Source organism: Sceloporus undulatus, chromosome 4, assembly GCF_019175285.1.
Source record: "Sceloporus undulatus isolate JIND9_A2432 ecotype Alabama chromosome 4, SceUnd_v1.1, whole genome shotgun sequence".
Classification (NCBI taxonomy): Eukaryota; Metazoa; Chordata; class Lepidosauria; order Squamata; family Phrynosomatidae; genus Sceloporus; species Sceloporus undulatus.
Window position 1 is genome coordinate 124260996 of NC_056525.1, and position 22211 is coordinate 124283206.

Here is a 22211-nt window from a genome sequence, read left to right on the forward strand (position 1 = left end):
GTGTAACAAAAATTGTGTAACAAAAAGGGTCAGAGAAATATATGGGTTATTGCCATATCGAGGTCCACATCCTTCCCTTGATGTTCAAAATGTAACTAAAATAATGAATAACATCTGGACAAGAACAAAGGTGATGAACCCGGGGATCCCATTTGTAATTTTATTTATTTATTTATTTATTCATTTGCTTTAAAAATCCTTTCACTCAAAAAAGAACCCATTTAACTTTAATGCACAGCGATGCCCTAGAAATGAGTAAATGGAAAACTGTTTCCAGTTTTATCATTTTCTCAGTTATGATTATGTACTCACAATGAGAATGGCAGTATACATTTGCTGTGTGTCTTTACACAACATATCCAACTATACAGAGTGTAAATTATTCCATCTTCAGGATAAAACTTTATAGTTCTTAGCGAAGAAGGGAAATAAGCCCTAGAATCATAGAGTTGGAAGAGACCACAAGGGCCATCCAGTCCAACCCCCTGCACTTTTAAGGTACAAAGAAACAGCCTAACTATTGAAAATTACAAGACGAATTATTTAATAGACCTACTACTTCAATACAATCTCTGATCAATAATTTCATTTTTCATAAAACATAATGCTTGTTTATGAAGACACCACAGATTCTGTCTGCTGGTGTGTACACATGCATATGTGTGAACAGATTTGGGATGGGGGCAGAATAAACTCTGCACTAGGATTTCTGTCCTGGCTATTTTATCTATCCTCTTGTACTTTTCAGCATTTGGTGTCCATTCCAAAGCTATTTTGGGTGCAGCTGTTGCCTGGACCACTGGTAGCACATGCTGCTTTCTGCCATCTGTTCTCTTTTTTCTGTTCAGTCACGTCCAGTGCTCTCCTTCACAAGATCATCTCCCATTCTAATTTTTAAGAGGGACAGTTAAGTATGCAGCTCACTAGAAAGCATGCCCTTCATGCAAAGAACTTCATCAATGATATTATACTCTTCCAGAGGTTTCTTCTGCTCTTTCTACCCTTGCACTATCATAGTGCTGCCTTTATAGTAGGGCAAGTCTACATATACTGTAAAATCTGGGTGGGCTCCAGGTTTTCCAGATTTGCAGCAACTCTGAGATTATTAGCATGAGCCCTTGGTATCCACTGGGGTTTGGTTCCAGGCCCTCCTGAGGATGTCAGAATCCATGGATGCTTAAGTCTCATTAAGAACAGTGGCACAGTAAAATGGTGTCCCTTATATAAAATGGCAAAATCAAGATTTGCTTTTTTGGAACACACACACACACACACACACACACACTGTATTTTCTGTATTTTCTACTTTTTAACCCAAGAAAATCTCCTCTAAAGTCGGGGGTCGTCTTATACGCCAGGTGTCATCTTATAGGGCAGGTGCTGAAACTTCTGAGCCGGACTGGAGAATCTGCGGCCACTGCATATGGTGGGGGGAGCTCAAAAACGGTTGCGGCTGCTTCCCTACCGTATGCAACGATTGTATGAAAGCAGCTACCGCTCTGATAGTCTTGGAGACAGGGAGGGCTGGGCAGGCAGGGAGAGCTGACCAATCCAAGCAGGCTTTCTATACAACAAGGTTTCCTGCTAAGTACCTGCATGTCATTTGAATTAAAATTACCATATTGAAATCAAATCTGATGTTTTTTTTTATTTTTATTTGGTGTGCGTTGGAAGAGAGGTAGTCTTATATGGTGAGTATATCCCAAACTCTATATTTTAACTGGAAAAGTTGGGGGTCGTCTTATACGCCCAGTCGTCTTATACAGTCGGCCCTTCTTATACACTGATTTTTTATACACGGATTCAAGCATACACGGTTTGAAAATGTTCCAAAAAAGTATAAATTTACCTTGATTTCCCATTTTTTAAAATAAGGGACACCATTTTGCTATGTCATTATATTTAATGGGACTTGAGCATACACGGATTTTGTTATACACAGGGGATCTTGGAACCAAACCCCAGCGTATAACAAGGGTCCACTGTACGCCGGAAAATACGGTATATATAATTTTAAAGCCATGTATAGCTGAATCTGTGGATACAGAGGGCCAACGGTACTAATGACACTGAGGCACACTGCTGCAAATTCAGCTTAAGGGACCAAACCTTCCCAGTTCCAAGGTCACACAAGGTAGTTTCCCAGTCATTTCTATCCACACATTTGTGGCCGTTCCACTTTATTTCTTCCCCTGCCTGTCAACCATGCAAACATACTCATTTCCAATATGGACAAGGATACTCCTCTGCCTTCTTTTTTATGACGGGAAGACTGGACTTCAGCCATTGCTAAAGCTAAGCCAAGCAGTTAATCGGAGGTGTGCAAATACAGGTATAAATATCTACCAAGAAGATATACTGACACCCAGTTATGTGTACAAAAAAGCAGCACCCTTTAAAACTGGTGTTTCCAACCTGGGGTGCACCCCCAGGGAGTGCAAGATAAAATTTCAGAGGTGTGTGACAAAGAGTGGCTTGTGTTACGAGTCATCACTTATTTTTTTCTGAAGAAAGTAGAATCTAATTGCTCAATTTAGATTTGCATTTTATGTACTGACTTAAAAGCTTTTGGTTTTTTTTTTAAGTTCACTTTGCTCACTTGCAGTATTGCATGTGGTTCAATTTGTGGTTCAAAAATCAGAAATTAGACTTCTTCATCTTCAAATATGATATTACTTTTGTAGGGTGTGTGGATATTAATCAAAAATTTCCTGGGGTGTGAGGCATACAAAAGGTTGGGGAACTACTGCTTTAAAAAATGATGAATGAGATGCTCAAACTTCTTGCCTCTTTAGAACAATATCATGGCAGGAATGATTATTGCATTGCCATTCATATCTATAGACTAAAAAACTGCAGCACTCTATAAGTACATTTAAACAATGTGACAAGCCAGGGATCTGTAGAAATTCTATCTTTTCACAAATGAACATCACGTTTGTGTTACTGCGCACTCTTGTTTAGAGCAAGCTCCTTGGACAGGGTTCCTGCCCAACAAACCACTGAAAAATCTTGTTTGGGTGTTCATTTGTCTCCCCCACAAAAAAATTGTAGGGAAGAGATGCAGGATTTAGCCCTTTCCCCTCCACTCCTGATCTCTCTGTGTTTCAGGAAAGGCCTGAAAAGGAGCTGGAACTGTGTCATGTTGAATCTTGATTACAGAATCCCATACAACTGAAAATCCTGATAAGACTGACATGGAGTTTTATAATCACCTTAATTTTTCAGCTCCAGTTACTCCTCAGACTGTCCTAAAAACATGGGGAGATTGGGGTGGGGGGGCTAGGATTACACATCCCTTGTTCCCTCTCTTTTTAAAGAGAAACGAAGAACAGTACATTTTTAAGAATCCAAGTTTGTTTTTGGCATCTCCTTTGGTATGTTAGAAGGGAGCAATCCAGAGACATGAAGTTGTCCACTGTTAGATAACATGAGAAAAAAGCTGTAGGGTATAGGGTCCATGATGTGCCTAGCTCAGGGATGAGGAATGTATAGCCCTCGAAATATTGTAGAAAAGCCCCAACAGCATGCCACATCACACAGTTCCTCACCATTTTCTAGGCTGGGTAGGACTGATGAAATTCCAGTCTAACAACACTTGTGGGGGCACTTATTTCCACTCCTGGTCCTATTGCAAGTGGGAGCAAGTAAACAACATGCACCAGCCTACCTCTCATTGATGACAAGTCAGGGTCCCTGCATATTGCTACCTTACCATGTCATCAACATACATTCATTACAAATGGAATCCTTCTACAGAAATGGTCCCTGGTATGTTTTGGGCATCATCTGTTGAGTCCAAACCCAGATTGAAATGGATCTTGATAATCCACTTCATCCCAGAATACATGGAATTGAGAGGGCATCAGATGCTCCAGAAGCTTGCCCCCAAAAAAGGGATATTGGAGACTAGCTTATAGTTCTCCAGGATGGAGGAGCCCAGGGTAGACTGTTTTCACTAGAGGTCTCACCGCAGTCTCTTCTGGGCAAGATGAAAACCCTCCTTGCTGTAGTGAGGAACTGAATGACAATCTTGTTTGTCAGTTTGACAATACACATCCTTTGATAAATTAAAGGCATATTTTTGGTGTCACTTGTCATCTTCCATTCTCTTTAAACGTTGAAATGGCATTTCTTTCTCTTAACAATGCCTAGAATGTGTTCTTGAAAATGCTCAGAGATGAGTACCTTGTCAAGGGAACACAAGGTAGGTGCTTCAGAAACACTGTCTTGATTACTGTAAAAATGCTAATTACTAAGATACAAGTACACTTCTACTTACAGCTGCAGTTTATTAGCAACATAACTTGTTGATTAAAAAGTGTCTGGGAAAGGATTAAAAAAAATGTACACACAATCACTTGTGAAATTTTCCAAACAGGAAGTCAATTTTGTTGAATGACTTGCCAAAGCAAGTCATTCACTTGTATCATTTCAGCAAGGCAGGACCAGATATTGGAACAATGAATATTGATATAATAAATAGGTGGTAGGATATACTGGTGAGGCATTTGCACATCTGTGTCTGAAAAATTGCAAGGAACTGGTGAGATGACCATTAGGTGATATGCTAAGAGACAAAGTGCTGTAGAAACAACAATAGGTAGGCACATTTATTTCTTCATACATCTGGCTGGTTTATATATGAGTTACTTGGTGGCACCTGAGTGTAGTATCAAAAAGTGTGCACTAGTGAAAAAAGATTATACTTTTCCTTCTGGCTTTTTTGTCTCCAATCTGCCTTTGCCAAGATAAGTAAGTGGACAAGGCTGGGGAGAAAAGGACTTGAAGTGACAGTGTGGTGAAGTAAGGGATGGGAAGAGGCAGAATTTACTGATTCATTTACAAGCTTGTACTGTATTACACTTTTTAGCACAAATGTCAGTGATTCATCTGTGCATACCTACACAGTTTGTTGCTGGAGTCAAAATTCCATAAATGCTATTTTAAAAACATGGGGGAAGATTTGACCAATGTGGGGGCAACTGCTCTGCTCCCAGTACAAATAGTTTGGCTTGAGCTGGAGGTCAGTTGTGAAAGATACTTGCACTGTAGCACAAATGAACCTCCAAGTCTTCATTTACAATTGAACAAAGCAAACATGGCAATGAACTGCTTCCATCAAGTCAAGTTGATCCTCAAACTGCAAAGTAACAGAACTGTCATAAAGCACGTGAACACAGAACCCGAGTACTGAGGCACCAATGCTTTAACTACTGGGGCACCAAGATGGAGGGAAAGGGACTCAGACAAAGGGAAGGAATCTCTAACCACTTGCAACATTTTTTAAACCTCTCCCCTTTCCCTTCACCACTTTTGCTGAGCCATTTTTTCCTCTGCTAATGTACTTTCATCATACCTTTGCTTTGTAGTGGCTATCTTAAAAGCGGCTACATTAAACTGAGTGAGGAGTCTTATGACAAAACAGTAAAAATCAAATATCTATGGACAGGTTGCAGCCTAGTCCTTGCAAAAGCCAAGAATTTAGGAGACTCATATGAAAATAAAATCATAACTAAGCAGGTCAAACAAGGAGTAGGAGCCCTTTAAACAGCCTTAAAACAATGCTGCACTATTGACACATGCTGGGATAAATGGCTATAAATTCCTGGGTTGCTCAGTAACCTGAAAAGCACACAGTTGTCCAGTGCTATAAAAAACATCCCCTGGCTGGGAACAAAACAGAAACTGCACTAATTCAAATAAAACCAACTCCTTCAAAGTTATTGAGCTGTCCGACATTCCTTGACAATGCCATTTCTATACGGCCTTCATGGGAATACTCTTGAAAGACGATCATTCAGACAAAATTATTACCGACCTGTGAGATGCTATTTCTTGAGCATGGAATGTTATTTTAGAGGAAGCAGAACTTCTTGTTCTGGTACAACTTACCAAGCTTAGTAGCCCCCTCTGGCGGATAGTCGGGAAATTGACCCTCCGAAGGAACACTCACAGTACGACGCAGACAACGCCCTTTGGTAGGCTCTGCTGCCTGCTCCTGTCCTCCTTCGACCGCCATCTGCACAATAAAAGGACATGGACACATTACCATCTTCTTTTCTTTCCATTTTTTCAACATATAAGTAGCTGGAAGCTATAACAAGTTTTTCTTGTCCAAATGTCTTTCTATTGCCCTAATTGGAGAGCGGACTGCTGAAGCAGAACTTTATAGAACATCTAGAGGATACCCAAACCAATTAGCAACCTAATTTTTATAAGCCGTCATGAGGTTAGGACAAGATAGCATTTGGGTTACACAGACGTTACCATAGAAAGGCAAAATGTATATGAAGCTTGTGTTATTTATTACTAATACTCTCTAGAAACTGAAGTGTTCCAACAGAATGTAATCAAATATAAGAAAGGCTGGTAGAAACCATGTACAAACATCTCAATGTGTTAGTGAACATGCCACAGATAAAACGTGGGACTTTGTGAGTGCCCAGCACAATTTTTACTACTAAACTGACCCAATTTACACAATGTATTTTCTGGTCTCAAAGAATAAAACAGAGAACAGTGACACTGTGTGACAGAAATATAATAACTGGTGAGGGCAGTGATAAAAAAAGAAGCAGTAATGCAGTCATGCACAGACACCAAAATTGTGGCCTATACTGATTTAGTGCTGGTGTGTCACATTTCTTCTTACAAATACACTAGTTTTTCTAGATTATAATTCATTTCATGCTGGCTCTCCATGTTTGACATCCAGTCCCTGAGCTGTTACTCAGGGCTATATGGGAGTGGGAGCAGATGGGCTCTAACTTTCCAAAAGCAAACACTCAGTGCTGTTAGCCAAGATTTGTATATGAAAGTGTGGAGAAGATTCAGGCACTGAATTATGAAGATACACAGAAAATGAATTACACTGGGCCACACATCTATAAAATCAAGTTAATTAGGACATGTGTGTGTGTGTCTCTCTCTGTGTGTGTTTTATAGCAATATCATGAATTTCATAGCATTTTCTTAGGCAAGGAATACTCAAGTGATTTTGCCAGTTCCTTCCTATGAAATAAAGCCTAGCAGCAGGATGTTGTTGTTATCGTTGTTGTTAACTGCCATCGACTTAACCTCAGCTTATGGCAACCCCATGAATGAGAGACCTCCAAGTCACCCTATCATCACCAGTCTTGCTCAGGTCTTGCAGACTCAGGGCAATGGCTTCCTTGATTTTCCTACTGTCTTTTACTTTACTAAGCATTATTGTCTTTTCTCGTGATTCATGTCTTCTCATGATATGTCCAAAGTACCAGAATCTCAGTTTATTCATCACAGCTTCTTTGAATAATTCAGGCTTGATTTGCTCTAGGACTCATTTATTTGTCTTTTTAGCAGTCCATGGTATCTGTAGAACTCTTCTCCAGAACCACATTTCAAATGAGTTGATTTTCTTCCTATTAGCTTTTTTCACTGTCTAGCTTTCACAACCATACATAGAAATTGGAAATACAATGGCATGGACAATCCCAACCTTAGTATTTAATGATATATCCTTACACTACAGGATCACGTCTAATTCCTTCACAGTTGCTCTTCCAAAATCTACTCTGATTCTGATTTCTTGATTGCAGTCTCCATTCTGATTAATGACTGAATGAAGGTATGGAAAATCTTGAACAATTTCACTATCTTCATTGTCTACTTTAAAGTTAGGTCATCTGTGGTCATTGTTTTTGTTTTCTTAATGGTCAACTATAAACTTGCCTTTGCACTTTCTTCCTTTACTTTTTTCAGTAATCATTCCAAGTCTTGGCTACATTCTGCTAGTAGTATTGGTGTCATCTGCATATCTAAATTGTTGATCATCCTTCCTCCAATTTTCATGCTTCCTTCTTCTGAGTCTAATCCTGCTTTATGTATGACATGTTCAGCGTACAAATTAAACAGACAAGGTGATTAAAACAAGCAGTAAAGGTAAAGGTTTCCCCTTTGACAAGATTGTCTAGTTGTATCCAACTGTAGGAGGCGGTGCTCATCTCCACTACTAAGCCGAGGGAGCCAACGTTATCAAAGACGACTCCGTGGTCATGTGGCCAGCATGATGTCCAGAGCAGTGTTACCTTCCCACCAAAGGGGTCCCTATTTATCTGTTTGCACTTTTGCATGCTTTTGAACTGCTAGCTCAGCAGAAGCTGGTACTAGTGATGGGACCTCACTCTGTCACGTGGTGCTTGGGTCTTGAACAGCCAACCTTGTGATCATCAAGAGTCAGCATCTTAACTGCTAAGCCACTGTGTTACTCTAAAACAGGCAGTAGCCGGGTTAAATTATGTGGTAGGCAGTAGCAGCGTTAAATTCTTCTCCATCTTATCAGTCTTCTACTGTCAAAAAAGAAAAAAAAAAAAAAGAAAAGAAAGACAGCCTTTAGTCTTCAGCCTCCATTTTCAAGAAGTAAAACTTCATTTTCCAAGAAGCCCCAAGCCTGCAGATACAGCAGTTCTGATCACCTAGTGTAAAAATTCAACTTGAACACTTCAATTATTCATTCCCTTCCCCGGGAATTTTAGCCGATACTTCTGTTTCCATCTGAATGATCTAAAAACAGTGGCTATAACTCAAGTTATAGCTAGAGCTATGTGTACATTCAACTACACTTGCACCAGGCCAGTCTTCTCCAATTTAGCAACACCCAGATGTGTTGTACTATAGTACTCAGCCACAGCCAAAATGTGTTGAAGTAATTGTGACGGAAATGCTAAAGAAAAAACTTTGTTTGACAAGTGACTTGTATTTTGTGTGACAACCACAGACTACTGAGTCATGGGCACAATGGCATGAGGCAAAGTTGCTGCAAGCTTGCATCATGCTATATGGCACTGAAGAATGACTCAGAGCCAAGCTCCTATATAAGTGGACCAAGAGACCATTTGGTCGGGGTTTGGGGATGAGAAAGTGATAATCTAGGAGGTTTTTGAGCCCTGATGGCACAGTGGTTAAATGCCTGTACTGCAGCCACTAACTCAAAACCATAAAGTTGCGAGTTCAATACCAGTGAAAGGGCTCAAGCTCGACTCAGGCCTGCATCCTTCCGAGGTTGGTTTTTTGTACAAGGTTTTTGAGGCAAATGAATTTTACACACACACACACACACACACACACACACACACACACACACACACACAGAGGCCTAGATTGTGAAAGGCATGATCCAAAATGTTCAAAACCTCTCATAATCTTATCCAGTGGAATGAGGTTTCCCAGATGATTAGTGAAGATTCACCTCCCTAAGGTGTAATTCATAAACCATCTACGCATAGTATTTTTTATTCTCACTTATATTTCTGAGGCGGGTTACAGACCGCCATTTAGTACGTATTCTATACGTACGTATTCTATACGTACTAGGGTTAGGAAGGGGCGGTGCTTCCGCACCCCCTAACCCTAGTACGTATAGAATACGTACAAGATGGCAGCGCCCTGTTCATACGGGCGCTGCCATCTTTACGTATCGGAAGCGTGCGTAGAAACGTTGTCGTGGCGCCTGTTTGACGTCGCGAATGCGCCCCTGGCACCTGTGATGTCGCGAATGCGCCCCTGGGCCTTTCACGACGTCCAGGAGGCGCAAAGAGAAGCCCACAGAAAAAAGCTCCATTTTGGAGCTTCTTTTTTGCTCCGTAAGGGAGCCGCGCGGTTTGGCTGCGACGGCTCCCTTACGGAGCAAACGGCGGCGGCAGCAGACCGCCTCAAAGCGGCAGTCTATAATCCGCCTTAGATTTTATGCAGCAGTGGTGAGAAGTTGCTTGCAAGATTTTGGAAAATAAAGCAAATCTAGACTCTACTTTTCTCCCAGAGTCTCCTGTTTATGAGTGTAATGTTATACTATACATGCCCCCAAAGACCTGCCCAGAAGCATTCAGATCTTATCTTTAGCACTATACTTAGAGCTAGCGCCATCAGCCAACATGGTACATTGGTTAGATTGCAGAGCAGAATTCTGTATTGTGATACTGCATTGCTCTAAGCTTCATGGTACCTCAGTGTCATAAGTATAAACCCTGCTCTGAGTTTCTTTGAGAACAGGTACAGTTCTGATATGGCAAACTGACAGATCTAATGCCAGGTAACAAATGGAGGAGTATACCAACGCTTCCTTCTTTTCAAAAGAAGTATATCCCTCCTGCACCTGAATGACATTGTATGATAAAGTCTATCCTCTAGACAAGTTACAAACAGGTTTTTTTGAAATGTTACACAATGGAAACGATGAAGAGAGGAGTAGCACGGTTTGTCTCAGTGGCAGGAATAATTGCCTGCCCCCACACCCAGCTGTTTGACTACAACTCCAACAGTTCATCACCATCTACTGATCAAGACTATAATCCAGCAACATCTGGACTGCACAGTGCCCATCCCTGCATTATTCAAGACATTCTTAATGCACCTACTCACCCACATCACATGCATGAAATACTGCATCTGCCTCAAGTGCTGGCAGTAAGTATATTTCCCCCACCAATAAGATTGTTGCTTGAGCCCTGGGATAATGCAACATCTTGGCAAAAGAAGTTGCTATCTTGCAACAATAACAACAACAAAAATCCCATACAAAAAACTGAACAATGGCACTATAAAGACGTCTGTTGTCTTCAAAGGTTCACACAGTTGTGCTTGAGTTTTTATCAGGAGCCATCATCATATACTAATCACACTTTCAATGTATAGTCACCCCCTACATTTCATTGGGGCTTTCTACACAGCCCTTTGGGACGTCCTCCGGACGTCCCATTTTAAAAAAGGGGCGTCTCTTATAGACGCCCCTGTGCCTAGTACGGACTCCGTCCGTACAAGATGGCGCCGGCCCTTCTACATGGCCGGCGCCATCTTTACGTACTGGACGCTGAGCGTCCAGACGCGTCGCGCCGCTGCTGACGTAGCGAGCGCGCCCCTGGCGCCTCGCTACGTCGCAAACGCGACGCCAAAAGAAGCTCCATTTTGGAGCTTCTTTTTTCAGTCCGCGCGGGAGTCGGGCCGTTTGAAGGCTCCGGCTCCCCCGCGGACCTTCTGGCGGCGGCGCCAGACCGCTGCAAAGCGGCGGTCTGTACCCCGCCAATATTTCTTTCCATAGAATAACATTACTCACATCCTTCTTGCATGGCAGCTGGAACAAATCCTCACATAATTATATGACCCAGATTTTAAAGAAACTTCCAGATATATATTCTGAAAGTGATCATAACCAGTATTTTGCTCATTCAAAAATGTGCTTTCCCTTCTGTTGTATCTAGGAGAGATGCAGTCAAAACTCTAATCACTGATAATTGCAGAAAACTCAAATCCACATACCATACATAGAATCATATAGTTGGAAGAGACCTCAAGGGCCATCCAGTCTAACCCCCTGCCATGCAGGAAATCTAAATCAAAGCATCCTCGACAGATGGCCATCCAGCTTCTGTTTAAAAACCTCTAAGGAAGGAGATTCCACTACACTCCGAGGGAGTTTGTTCTGCTTTACCTGTATGTTAGAAGCAGCTGCATGTTTGATTAAGGAGAAGAGAAATGGTCACAGACCTTTATAGAGAATCACAGTATCATAAGAGTTGGAAGAATGCACATGGTCCATCCAGTTTGGTTCCTTGCCATGCAGGAACACACAATCAAAGCACTCCTAACAGATGGCTATCCAGTTTCTGTTTAAAAACTTCCAAAGAAGGAGACTCCACCACTCTCTGAGCCAACATTTTCTCCACTGTTGAACAGCTCTTACCATCAGGTAGTTCTTCCTAATGTTGAGGTGGAATCTCTTTTCCTGTAGTTTGAATCCATTGTTCTGGATTCTATTCTCTGGAGTAGCAGAAAACAAACTTGCTCAATTTGAATATGACATCCTTTCAAATATTTAAACATGGCTATTGTGTCACTTTTAACTTTTTCTTCCACAGGCTAAACATACCAAGCTCCCAAAGCCACTCCTCACAGCACATGGTTTCCAGACCTTTCATCTTTTGGTTGCCCTCCTCTGGACACAGTATTCCAGGTGAGGTCTGACCAAAGTAGAATAGAGTGGTACTATTACACTACACTCCTACTGATACAACCTAGCATCATATTGGCTTTTTTAGCTGCTGTGTCACACTGTTGACTCATGTTCAGCTTGTAGTCTACGAAGACTGCTAGATCCCTTTCACTTGTACTATTGTCAAGACAAGTGTCACTCATCCTCAACCTGTGCATTGCACTTTCCCCCACAAAGTGTAGTGCCTTACCTTTTCCCTGTTGAAATTTATTTTGTTAGTTTGACCCAGCTCTCCAATCTGTTAAGGTCATACTGAATTATGATCCTATCCTCAGAGGTATTGTTTAACCTTCCTAATTTGTGTCATCTGCAAATTTGATGTGTATGCCCTCTATTCCATCATCCAAGAAAGCATACATACACACACACACACACACACACACACACACACACACACACACACAGGATATCCCATCAACAATAGATACCTGTATCATGTTGAGGTAACTACAAACCAGTAACAACCACAACAAACCAACAACCAGCAACCATATGTCACTGCTCAGCTGCGATTTCTACCAGAAATGGCAGATCCATTATCTGATGTTAGTTAGGTATAGATACATCCAAGCCTGGAAAACATCATCCAGGCACCCATGAGTCCAACAATTACAAAGGGCAAAATATATTATGCAAGACCACTTAAGGAAAGACAATAAAAACTACAAATAGTTACAATAATCTATAATCAATCATTGTTATGATAAGGAATAGATTTTCTGGTTGCTCACAAGCACAGGCTGCACAGCTCACAAAACATAGCCAGCTGCACTACTGCATATTGCACCAGAAGGACCATGTCAATATTTTTTGTCAATAAATAACTCTCCAAAGCAAGGGAGAATCTTGAGGCATGTTAAAGCCCAACACTGTAGTGTAAGCCTTTATAGCAATAGCTAATATATTTCTATACCGCTTATCAGTGCACTTAAGCACTCCCTAAGCCGTTTACAAAGTGTAAGCTAATTGCCCCCAACAATCTGGATACTAATTTTAGCGACCTCCTCAGAAGAATGCAAGCCTGAGTCAAGCTTGAGCCTTTTTGCTGGTATTCAACTCACAACCTTACAGTGCGCCCTTACTTTACACAGAGGATCTGTTCCTGACTCCCCCATGTAAAGCAAATTCCGCCTATGCTTGAGCCTCATTTAAGTGAATGGGGCTTGTGCATGTGGCGGTGCAGCGGTACGTGTGCACCATGGGTGTGCACTCCATTGTTCCCTATGGGACGCACCGCTCCTTCTCCCCGCACAACTTTCAGCATATCTGAAAGATGTATAAAGCACACCTGCGTATGACACAGGTGCACTGTACTATCCTCTGAGGCTCAAAGTGTGTGACTTCCCCAAGGTCACCCAGTGGGTTACTATGGTCAAGCAGGGATTCAAACCCTGACTACCACCAGAGTCATAGGCCAACACTCAAATCACTACACCATGCTGGTTCTTAATATTTATGTTATACTAAATCAATTAGTTTTTAGTGCCACAAGACTGTTTTCTGTTTTAGCTGCAACTGACTAACATGGCTCCTAGCCCTCTGGAAACATGTCACACTCAGAATTCATGCTAAGGAGGTAGAGGATAGGTATGCTTGCTTAGAGGTAAAGACTTAGCTCCTGCTAGTAGTGCACCTCCACTGAATCAACCTTGGTGAAGAAGTTATAACAGGGTGCCTTTCCCCTTTGTTCCTGCATTGCAATGGATTTATAATTAGACTAACAGCATTTGCAAAAGCTTTAAGCAATTGTTGTCAGAACCACCTCCTCTCAATTGCAGAATTAGCAAGCAGCTGTCACAAAGTGGTTAACTTCTCCTAAGGGCCCCAAAGAGAACTACAAAACAGCCTTTGAACCGCTGTTCCATTTAACAACATACAAACACACGCAGCCATCCAGACAAAGCTTCCTTTCACTTATTAGAAGGCACTGTAGTCATTCAGCTAGCATACGGTTATGAATACCGAGTGGATGAAAAATTCCAGTTAACATCATGCAGATTTCTTTTTCAAGTGCAAACACCCATTGTAAAACAATGAAATGTTAAGCCAGCAATTTGTCGGTAACAATCAATACACTGCTTATGGCATGGGAAAGGAGATCCTTGTACAGAGCCATCAACTGAATATACATTGCCTCCAATTTGGGGAGCAATAACGGAGGGAACTTAATTTTGGTTACCCTAATAATTTACTTCAGAGCCACTCCATGTTCCATACTTTCTTCTGCAGCTGCTTTGTATTACAGTGGCATCTATCTTTTCTGCCTGCTTCTACCAGTCTTTATCCCCTCTCCTGCTCAAGAGCCCTTTCTCTACTTTTACTCACCCCTCACCCTATCTCTATCTCACTCTCTCACACACACTTTCTCTTCCATAGAAGGCAAGCCATTACATGGATACTCAATAAAAAGTGTCGGAAGGTATTTGAAAAGGATGAAATACAAGATAATTCATCATAGAAGATCAAGTAAGCGTTTTTCGAGCCCACTTTTCATCATGAAACCCACTGAAAAACTCATTTCTGCAATGTGCATTCCTATATGCATAATATATCTTATTCTGCATTATTTATTCTGGCCAAGCAAGTCCTGGCAAAGAATAAGAAGTTATTCAGTCAATGCACCCCAGCTACTAGAAATCTTACTGAGCAAGTTGATTGCCTATAAAGAGACACTGCCTCAAAGCCAGCATGGTAGATTGGTTTGAATGCTGGACAACAACTTATGGTTCAAATCCCAGCTCAGCCATGGAAATCCACTGGGAGACCTTAGTAAGTCACATTCTTTTAACCTTGGAAGAAGGCAAAGGCAAACCCCTCTAAATAAATCTTGCCAAGAAAATCCGTGATAGACTGCCATAAGTCAGAAATTACTTGAAGGTACACAACAACAACAACAACAACAACAAGGGATTGCTTCTTCCATATACTTTGAAGCATCTTTCCTCAAGCACAAGGACTAAAACTTGTGTTCTCATACATGCTGGACCTTCCCCACCTTTGCCTCTAAAAAAAAAAACAAGAGAGAAAATCTGAGATCAGTATGAGACTCTAAGTCAGAGTCCTAGGTTAGGCTCTAAGGATTGTCTGTGCTCTTAATCAATGAAGCATAGTTGAGATATGTTGTGAGTCTATTCTAACAGATGCTGGCGAAACGTCAGAAAGAAACTCTGCTAGAACATGGCCACATAGCCCAAAAAACCCACAAAAAACTAAACATACCTCAATTATGCTGCACACCTTATGGATCAAGAGTCCTTGCAAGTAACTTCTAACAGAGCTTTTGTAAGAGAGCTTTTTAAGCTATCTGAAAGAGCATATCTTCCTCTATGAGTCTGCTGTATGTTTAAGATCTTTGGGGAAAGGTTTTCTGTCTGGCCTACTTCCCTCACCAGTACTTTTGGAGAGGAAAAGGCTAACAGCCTTCTCTGTGGCCAACTTATGAAATTCCTGCATGCAGAAGGCTCAGTTGCCCTGTCTGCTCTCTTTCCAGGTAAAGACCTTTATTTTTTAATTTAGGCAGACCTTTGGCTCTCAAGTTAATGTACAAGATTGGGGACGGGACCAGTTTTTAAAAACAAAAACAACTCACCCACCCCAAACCTCCAGTTTATTTCATTTGATCAAGGTCTTTTTGTGTTAATGTTTTAATGAAAAAAAATAATTCTATTTATTATATTAATACTGTGAAACATTATTTCATGTATTAGAAAGTTTGATGAACCATGTTTCAATGGTTTCTGATATTAACAATCCAAATTTTTTTGGCTTTGATATGATTTCAATAAAACCCAAAATTTTTACTATTTATTAATCCAATTAAATATGAATATATGTAGACTACACATAATAAAACAAAGTACTGTACTCTCAGAGACAGATGAAAATAAGAATAAATTAATGTTAAGCATTAGTCCTACCTATTACTTATAGTAGTATAAGGTTACACCAATATAGGGTACGGTTGCATCCATACTGCAGAAATAATCTAGTCTGACAACACTTTCATTGTCATGGCTCAATGCTATGGAATTCTGGGACTGGGGGTATGTGAGACTACCACCAAAACGCTTCTGTAATTTAGAAGGTTTTGAAAGATATGCTGCACAGATACAGGATTACGCATGTGTGTGAGTTACAGAGACTGTGGCCTGAAACACACAGGTGGCAAAGAGCGGCCAGTAAGGGCTGTTTGACAGTGGAACACACTCCTTCGGAGTGTCCCTCGCCCACAATCTTGGTTTTATCTTTGACTCTTCTCTGTCGTGTATCCCTCAGATCCAGACCACAGCCAAGGCTTGTAGATTCCTTTTGTACAATACAGTGGTACCTCGGGATACGAATTACCCAGGTTACGAAATTTTCGGGATACGAAAAAATGCAATAGAAAATAATTGCTCCGGGTTACGAATGTTTTTTCGGGTTACGAAAAAACTTCGGCGCTATTTCAAATGGAGCCACGGCAGAGCCGCGGCTTTTTCCCCATTAGCGCCTATGGCATTTCGGCTTACGAAGGCTTTTCGGGTTACGAAAGCGGCCGCGGAACGAATTAATTTCGTAACCCGAGGCACCACTGTATTGCTAAAATCCGACCATATCTCTCCGCCTCTACTGCCAAGATCCTGGTCCATGCCCTAGTGGTCTCATGACTCAATTACTGTAACGTCCTCCTGGCTGGGCTTCCTCTTTCTCACCTCCATCCTTTAATTTCTGTCCAGCATTCAGCTGCACGCATTATCACTTCCACCTACCGCTCTGATCACATCTCTCCTGTGTTGGCATCCCTTCACTGGCTCCCTCTCCCTTTCCGTATTCAGTATAAGCTCCTGCTGTCCACGTTTAAAACCCTCCATGGGCTGGCTCCTCCTTACTTATCAGACCTTCTTTCTCCTCACCTTCCCACTCGGGCCCTCCGTTCTGGTAGTCAAGGTCTGCTATCTCAGCCCAGGATTTCCTCTGACCCATCCCAGATTCGCCCCTTTTCACTTGCTGCCCCTCACTCCTGGAACCTTCTTCCCCCACAAGCAAGAGCCATCACTTCTTTAACCAGCTTCAAAACGGAGTTGAAAACCATCCTGTTCAGAGAAGCCTTCCCAGGCATTGCATAATTGTCGCTTACTATTTGATGTCCTTTTGGTGCCTGTTTATCAAACCATTTCCTGTATTGCTATGTACTGTATATGTATTATCCTACTTGCAAGTATGTATTTTCCCTGGAAGAAGATTAACCATCCATTATGAAGCCAAGCCCTCCCTCCAGTCCATCTGCCTTGGTCCAGGCCTCGGAAGTAGAGAGGAACTGCTGGACCTCTTACCCTTTCCCGTCACCACTCCCTTCTCCTTTTGCAGCTCTGTGTAAATTTACAGCACTTCATAAATAAAAGTTAATAATAATAATAATAATAATAATAATAATAATAATAATAATGGTAGAGTCTCCCTCCTTGGAAGTCTTTAACAGAGGCTGGATGGGTATGCTCTGATTGAAAGTTCTTGCATGGCAGGGGGTTGGACTGGGTGGGCCTTGTGGTCTCTTCCAACTTTTTGATTCTATGTGGTGACCACATGGCCTGGTCTCAAAGCAGGCTGTCATCACAGTTATGGAGCCAATAACCGGCAGGAGTAGATTAAATCCATTCCAGGAAGGGCTGGCTCTTCTGGTTTGTGTGTGTGTGTGTGTGTGTGTGTGTGTGTGTGTGTGTGTGTGTCAATTTTTTAACTAAAATTTCGAGACTTATACATGAATATATAGAGTGTTTTAAAAAATATTCCTGAATGATAATCTCCTGACAAGTTAATTCCATTCCACAGGATACAGTTTAAAAAAACATTATGAAAATGAAGCAACTCTAATATTTTCTACTGCTCTCTTTTGCTACTCCTAGTTTAGAAATGATTCCCTCATTTAAAAGCTGGGATATTTGAAATCCCCACTCCCAAAAGAACAGATCTGTGGCTTTCAAATTATGTTTTAATGTACCTCTAAACTTACTTTATGATACAAGTAACAGCAGAGAGTTTCTGTAGAAGAGACTGTCTATAATTTTCAGGGTAGAACTGGAGGTGTTTCAAGCACACACAGTTCATGCATGACATTGGTGAACCCACAAAAGACATAGTGACTGGTATGCCACACAAACTGAAGATGACACCTATAGTCGAACTAGAGAGCAAGACCAAAGCCAATGCAAGATGGTTGAAGTGAGGCAACTGGGAAGTTCTAGGCAGAGAGAAGATCTGGCAAGAAAGAAGTATTTCATGATCGCTGGTTTCATGTTTGCAGCGAGATAAGCTGGGATATTAAACATGGAATCCAGAGCCTGCAAAAGTTAACTTTTCGGGCTACTGTTCTGTGAATGCTCCAGCAAGCATGCTAGTTGGAGGTTTCTGAGATCTGTAGCCCCAAAAATATTTTCAGCCTCTCTAATACAGAGAGAAGAAACTATAAAAAGCTTCTTATCGTTTCTGCTCTGGGATTTTCACACAGGCTGAGTATTAATGACCACATGCACAAGAATTCTCTCTCACTGTCTGCTGAAAGAGGTGGATGGTGGTTGTTGGGTCAAGAGGATTCAGAAGATTAAGTTATGAAAGTAGGCAGGGGTTTAGAAAATTTTAGAATCTCTGTACCATGTGGATGAAGCAAAATCTTGGAAACTGAAATTTCAGAGGCTACGGACCACACCCCAACAAAGAATATTCATATTATAAAAAGATTTCATTTTATATAAACAAAAATTATTCACTGCCTTTTATGTGTATAATACAGCAGGAAACACATATGGAGCAAATACTGTATATAAAGGAAGGGAATTTTTCCTAATACTGTAGAACTTAGTTTCTCACCTCTTTCTCCCTGTTGAGCAGCACTAGCTGGCTGTCAGTCAAAATAGAGTATTTGGTCTCCCATACTATAGCTTCTGAATCAGGAGACTGGCCACAAGAGAGCCTGTGGGTTGGAGGTCCTTTCACATCTAGGAAAAAAAAAGAGAGGGCACAGTTAAAATATTTCATCAGGTTAGTCACTGTACTCAACAGTTTCTTAAGGGAGACGTTATTCAGCTCTTTCCTGTACTGAAAAAAAATGCATTTATCAGATAACCACAGCGGCCCTTTGTACCTCAGATCTATGTCCCACCAAATTCAGTGGCACTCACTGCCTTTTAAAGTTTAGCTAGATTTTGACACTAAATATGTTACAACATCATTCATTTATTGAAATATTTGCAAAACAACCCCCCCAAAGCTTGCATTTTGCATTTTCACGCATCAGTCTGTTAAAACAAAAACCTGTATTAATGTGAGAAATACAGTGTCTGCAACAGCATCCAAGCATTGTGCAAAAAATACAATTTGGTAGATAATACAAGTTAATGATCCAAAAGCAAATACTACACTGTCAAGTATGGGGTTGTTTTTTTTTTAATAGATGAGACCATTAATTGCTTCCAAATTGAAAAGAATAGCTCTTTTCTTGGCTTCTATTCACCATCCTGATTGTTTTGAACTGCTGGGACCATTCTAAGCCCTTCAAGTCAAACAGTGGGTTACAAATTTTAAAACCAAATAAAGAGCAGACCACTGAGATTTAAGTTAAATAAGACAGATAAGTAAATGGCAGACCTGTTCTGGCTGCCACTGAGATTTGTTAATAATCAAATCTATAAATGTTCCTTTTCCATGTGCCCCAGAACTGCTTTCTACGTGAATTTTAGCATGCGAGCAAGCAAGCGCAAATAGTGTGATATTGTTAAATTTACCACTGGGGTGGTGAATCCATAGCTGGCCTGTTTCTAGGAAAATGCACCAGAAAAGCTCAAACAACAGAGACAAACATTTAAGGATGGCCCTCAGACACCACTAATAAATACAAAAGTGTGGACAACCAAGTCCTTTCCCCTCGTTGGCCACCTCCTCCTACTGCATCTTCTTTCTCTAGATGTTAGCGATTCAGCTCCTTGGATGGCAATGGCTTTGTCACCAACTGTTTGAAGTCTCTTCACTGGCCTCCTATCATACTTCATACTGCTTCGAATGAGTTAGACAACTGAAGAAAACCATGGCCCTCCAGATGTCGTGAGGCTATTAACTCCCATCAGCCCTTACTATTGCTAGGACTGAAGAAAACTGCCTTCCCACAAAACATGCATGCCTACGATCTGAAGAGAAACCATACAATTATCTAATTCTTACTTTTAAATTCTCATCTTCAGTGATACTTGACCAATCTTCCAACTCCAATGACACAGTTTTGGTTGACCTCATCACCAACAGGCTCATTTCTCTCCCCTGCCCTTCATTTTTATGTCTTTTGTTATGCTTGCTTGTTTCCTAAGGCACAGACATTTAATTTAAACCTCTCTGACCCATTCTACATTCATATTACTCCTCAATCCGTCACCATCTGACATCTCTCCTCCTGGCAGCCTTTGACCTTTCCTTTCATTTTGCATTTCTAATGGAGACTGCAAGATCTCTGGGCAAAGTTCCCTGTGTATACCACATACACAACTTGCATTAACAGTGACATGATGTAAGAGCTCAGTGTGTTACTAATCAACATTAATAATGTGCTAATTTTGTTTTCCAAGCACAGAGGGATTCGTTGCCAGTATTATAGTTCTTACTTACGTTTACAATTTATACTACCATTGCAAGGATCTAGTCAACTTTGCTTGGCTTGCTTCACTTATTGTTGATCTTAGTTTACTTTACTATCCAATGCAAAAATTTAACCTAAAAAATCCATTATAAGCCTGAAGGCAGGGACTCTCCTATTTTTACTGATGCACAGGTCTCTGTGGCATCCTTTCTGGCTGAAGAGCTGAGGAGAAATACCTGATATTAATTTTGATTGACTGTTTTTTCTCCCAGCACAGGACTGAGAGATATCAGTGAAACAATTTTCTGTTTCTTTTCTTTTTTAAAAGTTTTATAGCTAGGAACTGGGTTGTTGCTTTGCTGTATGGCCTTTGCAATCGTTGAGTTAAAGTGCCACGGCATGTTCTACTACAGTGATTCTAAAACACCACAACAGCCCTAAAGACATTTCAGCAACAACAATAAGCCCTAGCTTTCTCCTCCTGTGCCTCAGAGGACAGCCAACGTTTGTTCAGCTGCTGTGCTTCCAATCTACTTGCAGTTTTAATACTGGTTTATATGCAAAGGTTTTGACACTTACATAATAGTCAGTAGCAGTACCTGTACTTTCTCTTTTCCAGAAAACACACTCGTTCCATGGGATAGACTATTGCCCTTTGAACTAGTCATATACTTTCAATCCTCATTAAGTAGAGGTGCTTTGGCAGCAGGGAGCAGGCATGGCATGGTTTGGCATCTGCCAGGAGCTCAGTGGGGCTCATCACCAGCAGGCATCTGACCAACAGTGTTGCCAGTTACTGGGAAATTCCTTGGAATCTGGGGAATTTAATTAATTTCTTTCTGAGGATTTTGACTGAATAATAATAATAAATATTGGGGAATTCCAAGGATTTTGGTAAAACATTCCGGGGAATATCTTCAAGGCTTGTTGGCAACACTGCTGACCAACTGTGGCAGCTGCCATCACGCATGTGGCACTACTGCAACTTTTTGTTTTTGCCTGTCGCAGCAGCAGTTTCCTTGGTGGGTGATGAAGCATTTAAAAGGGAAGTGAGCCAGGTCACTGCTTGGCTCTTCTCTGTGGTAACTGCCTGCTATTCTACGTTACCTGAAAAGCAACATCTAACATCAACTGCACTACATTTGGGTATAGGCCTAAGATGGTGACCAGCCAGCTTGGAGCACTGTTGAGTATTGGCTTAGCTTCCATTTGAAAACGTTGTCTCCTAACCAGACAACACATCTAGTTCATGCCTATGATTGATAGTGGAGGGATATGGTCATAGCAGCACAAGGTGGCATTCATGCCTGACAGGATCTATAATGAAAATAAATTCAACAAATTAGCCTGACTACGTATGGCTCAGGTCCCAGTGATTTGAGAAACTGTATTCTTCCTTACAAACCTGCCCATGCTTTGAGGGGTCCATCTCTCTGCCCCACCATTTTCACAGGTACTTTTGGTGGAAACACAGGAGAAGGCCTTTTCAGTGGCTGTCCCCAGGTTCTGGAACTCCCCTCCTAGGAACGTTAGACTCGTGTATTTGCACATACAAAGACTTTTCGGTTTCAACAGGCATTTGAGAAT

General features: G+C 41.2%; 1 protein-coding gene across 3 annotated transcripts in view; it reads right to left on the reverse strand.

The window, feature by feature from the left end:
• RASAL2 (RAS protein activator like 2) overlaps positions 1 to 22211 on the reverse strand; it is a 279543-nt gene that overhangs the window by 143022 nt on the left and 114310 nt on the right. For all 3 annotated transcript variants that reach the window (XM_042463810.1, XM_042463808.1, XM_042463809.1), the window contains exons 2-3: positions 18869 to 18996; positions 5896 to 6022 (exon numbers count right to left, since the gene is read on the reverse strand). In XM_042463810.1, coding sequence (XP_042319744.1) covers positions 5896 to 6022; positions 18869 to 18996 — 255 coding nt within the window. The remainder of the gene's footprint in view (positions 1 to 5895; positions 6023 to 18868; positions 18997 to 22211) is intronic.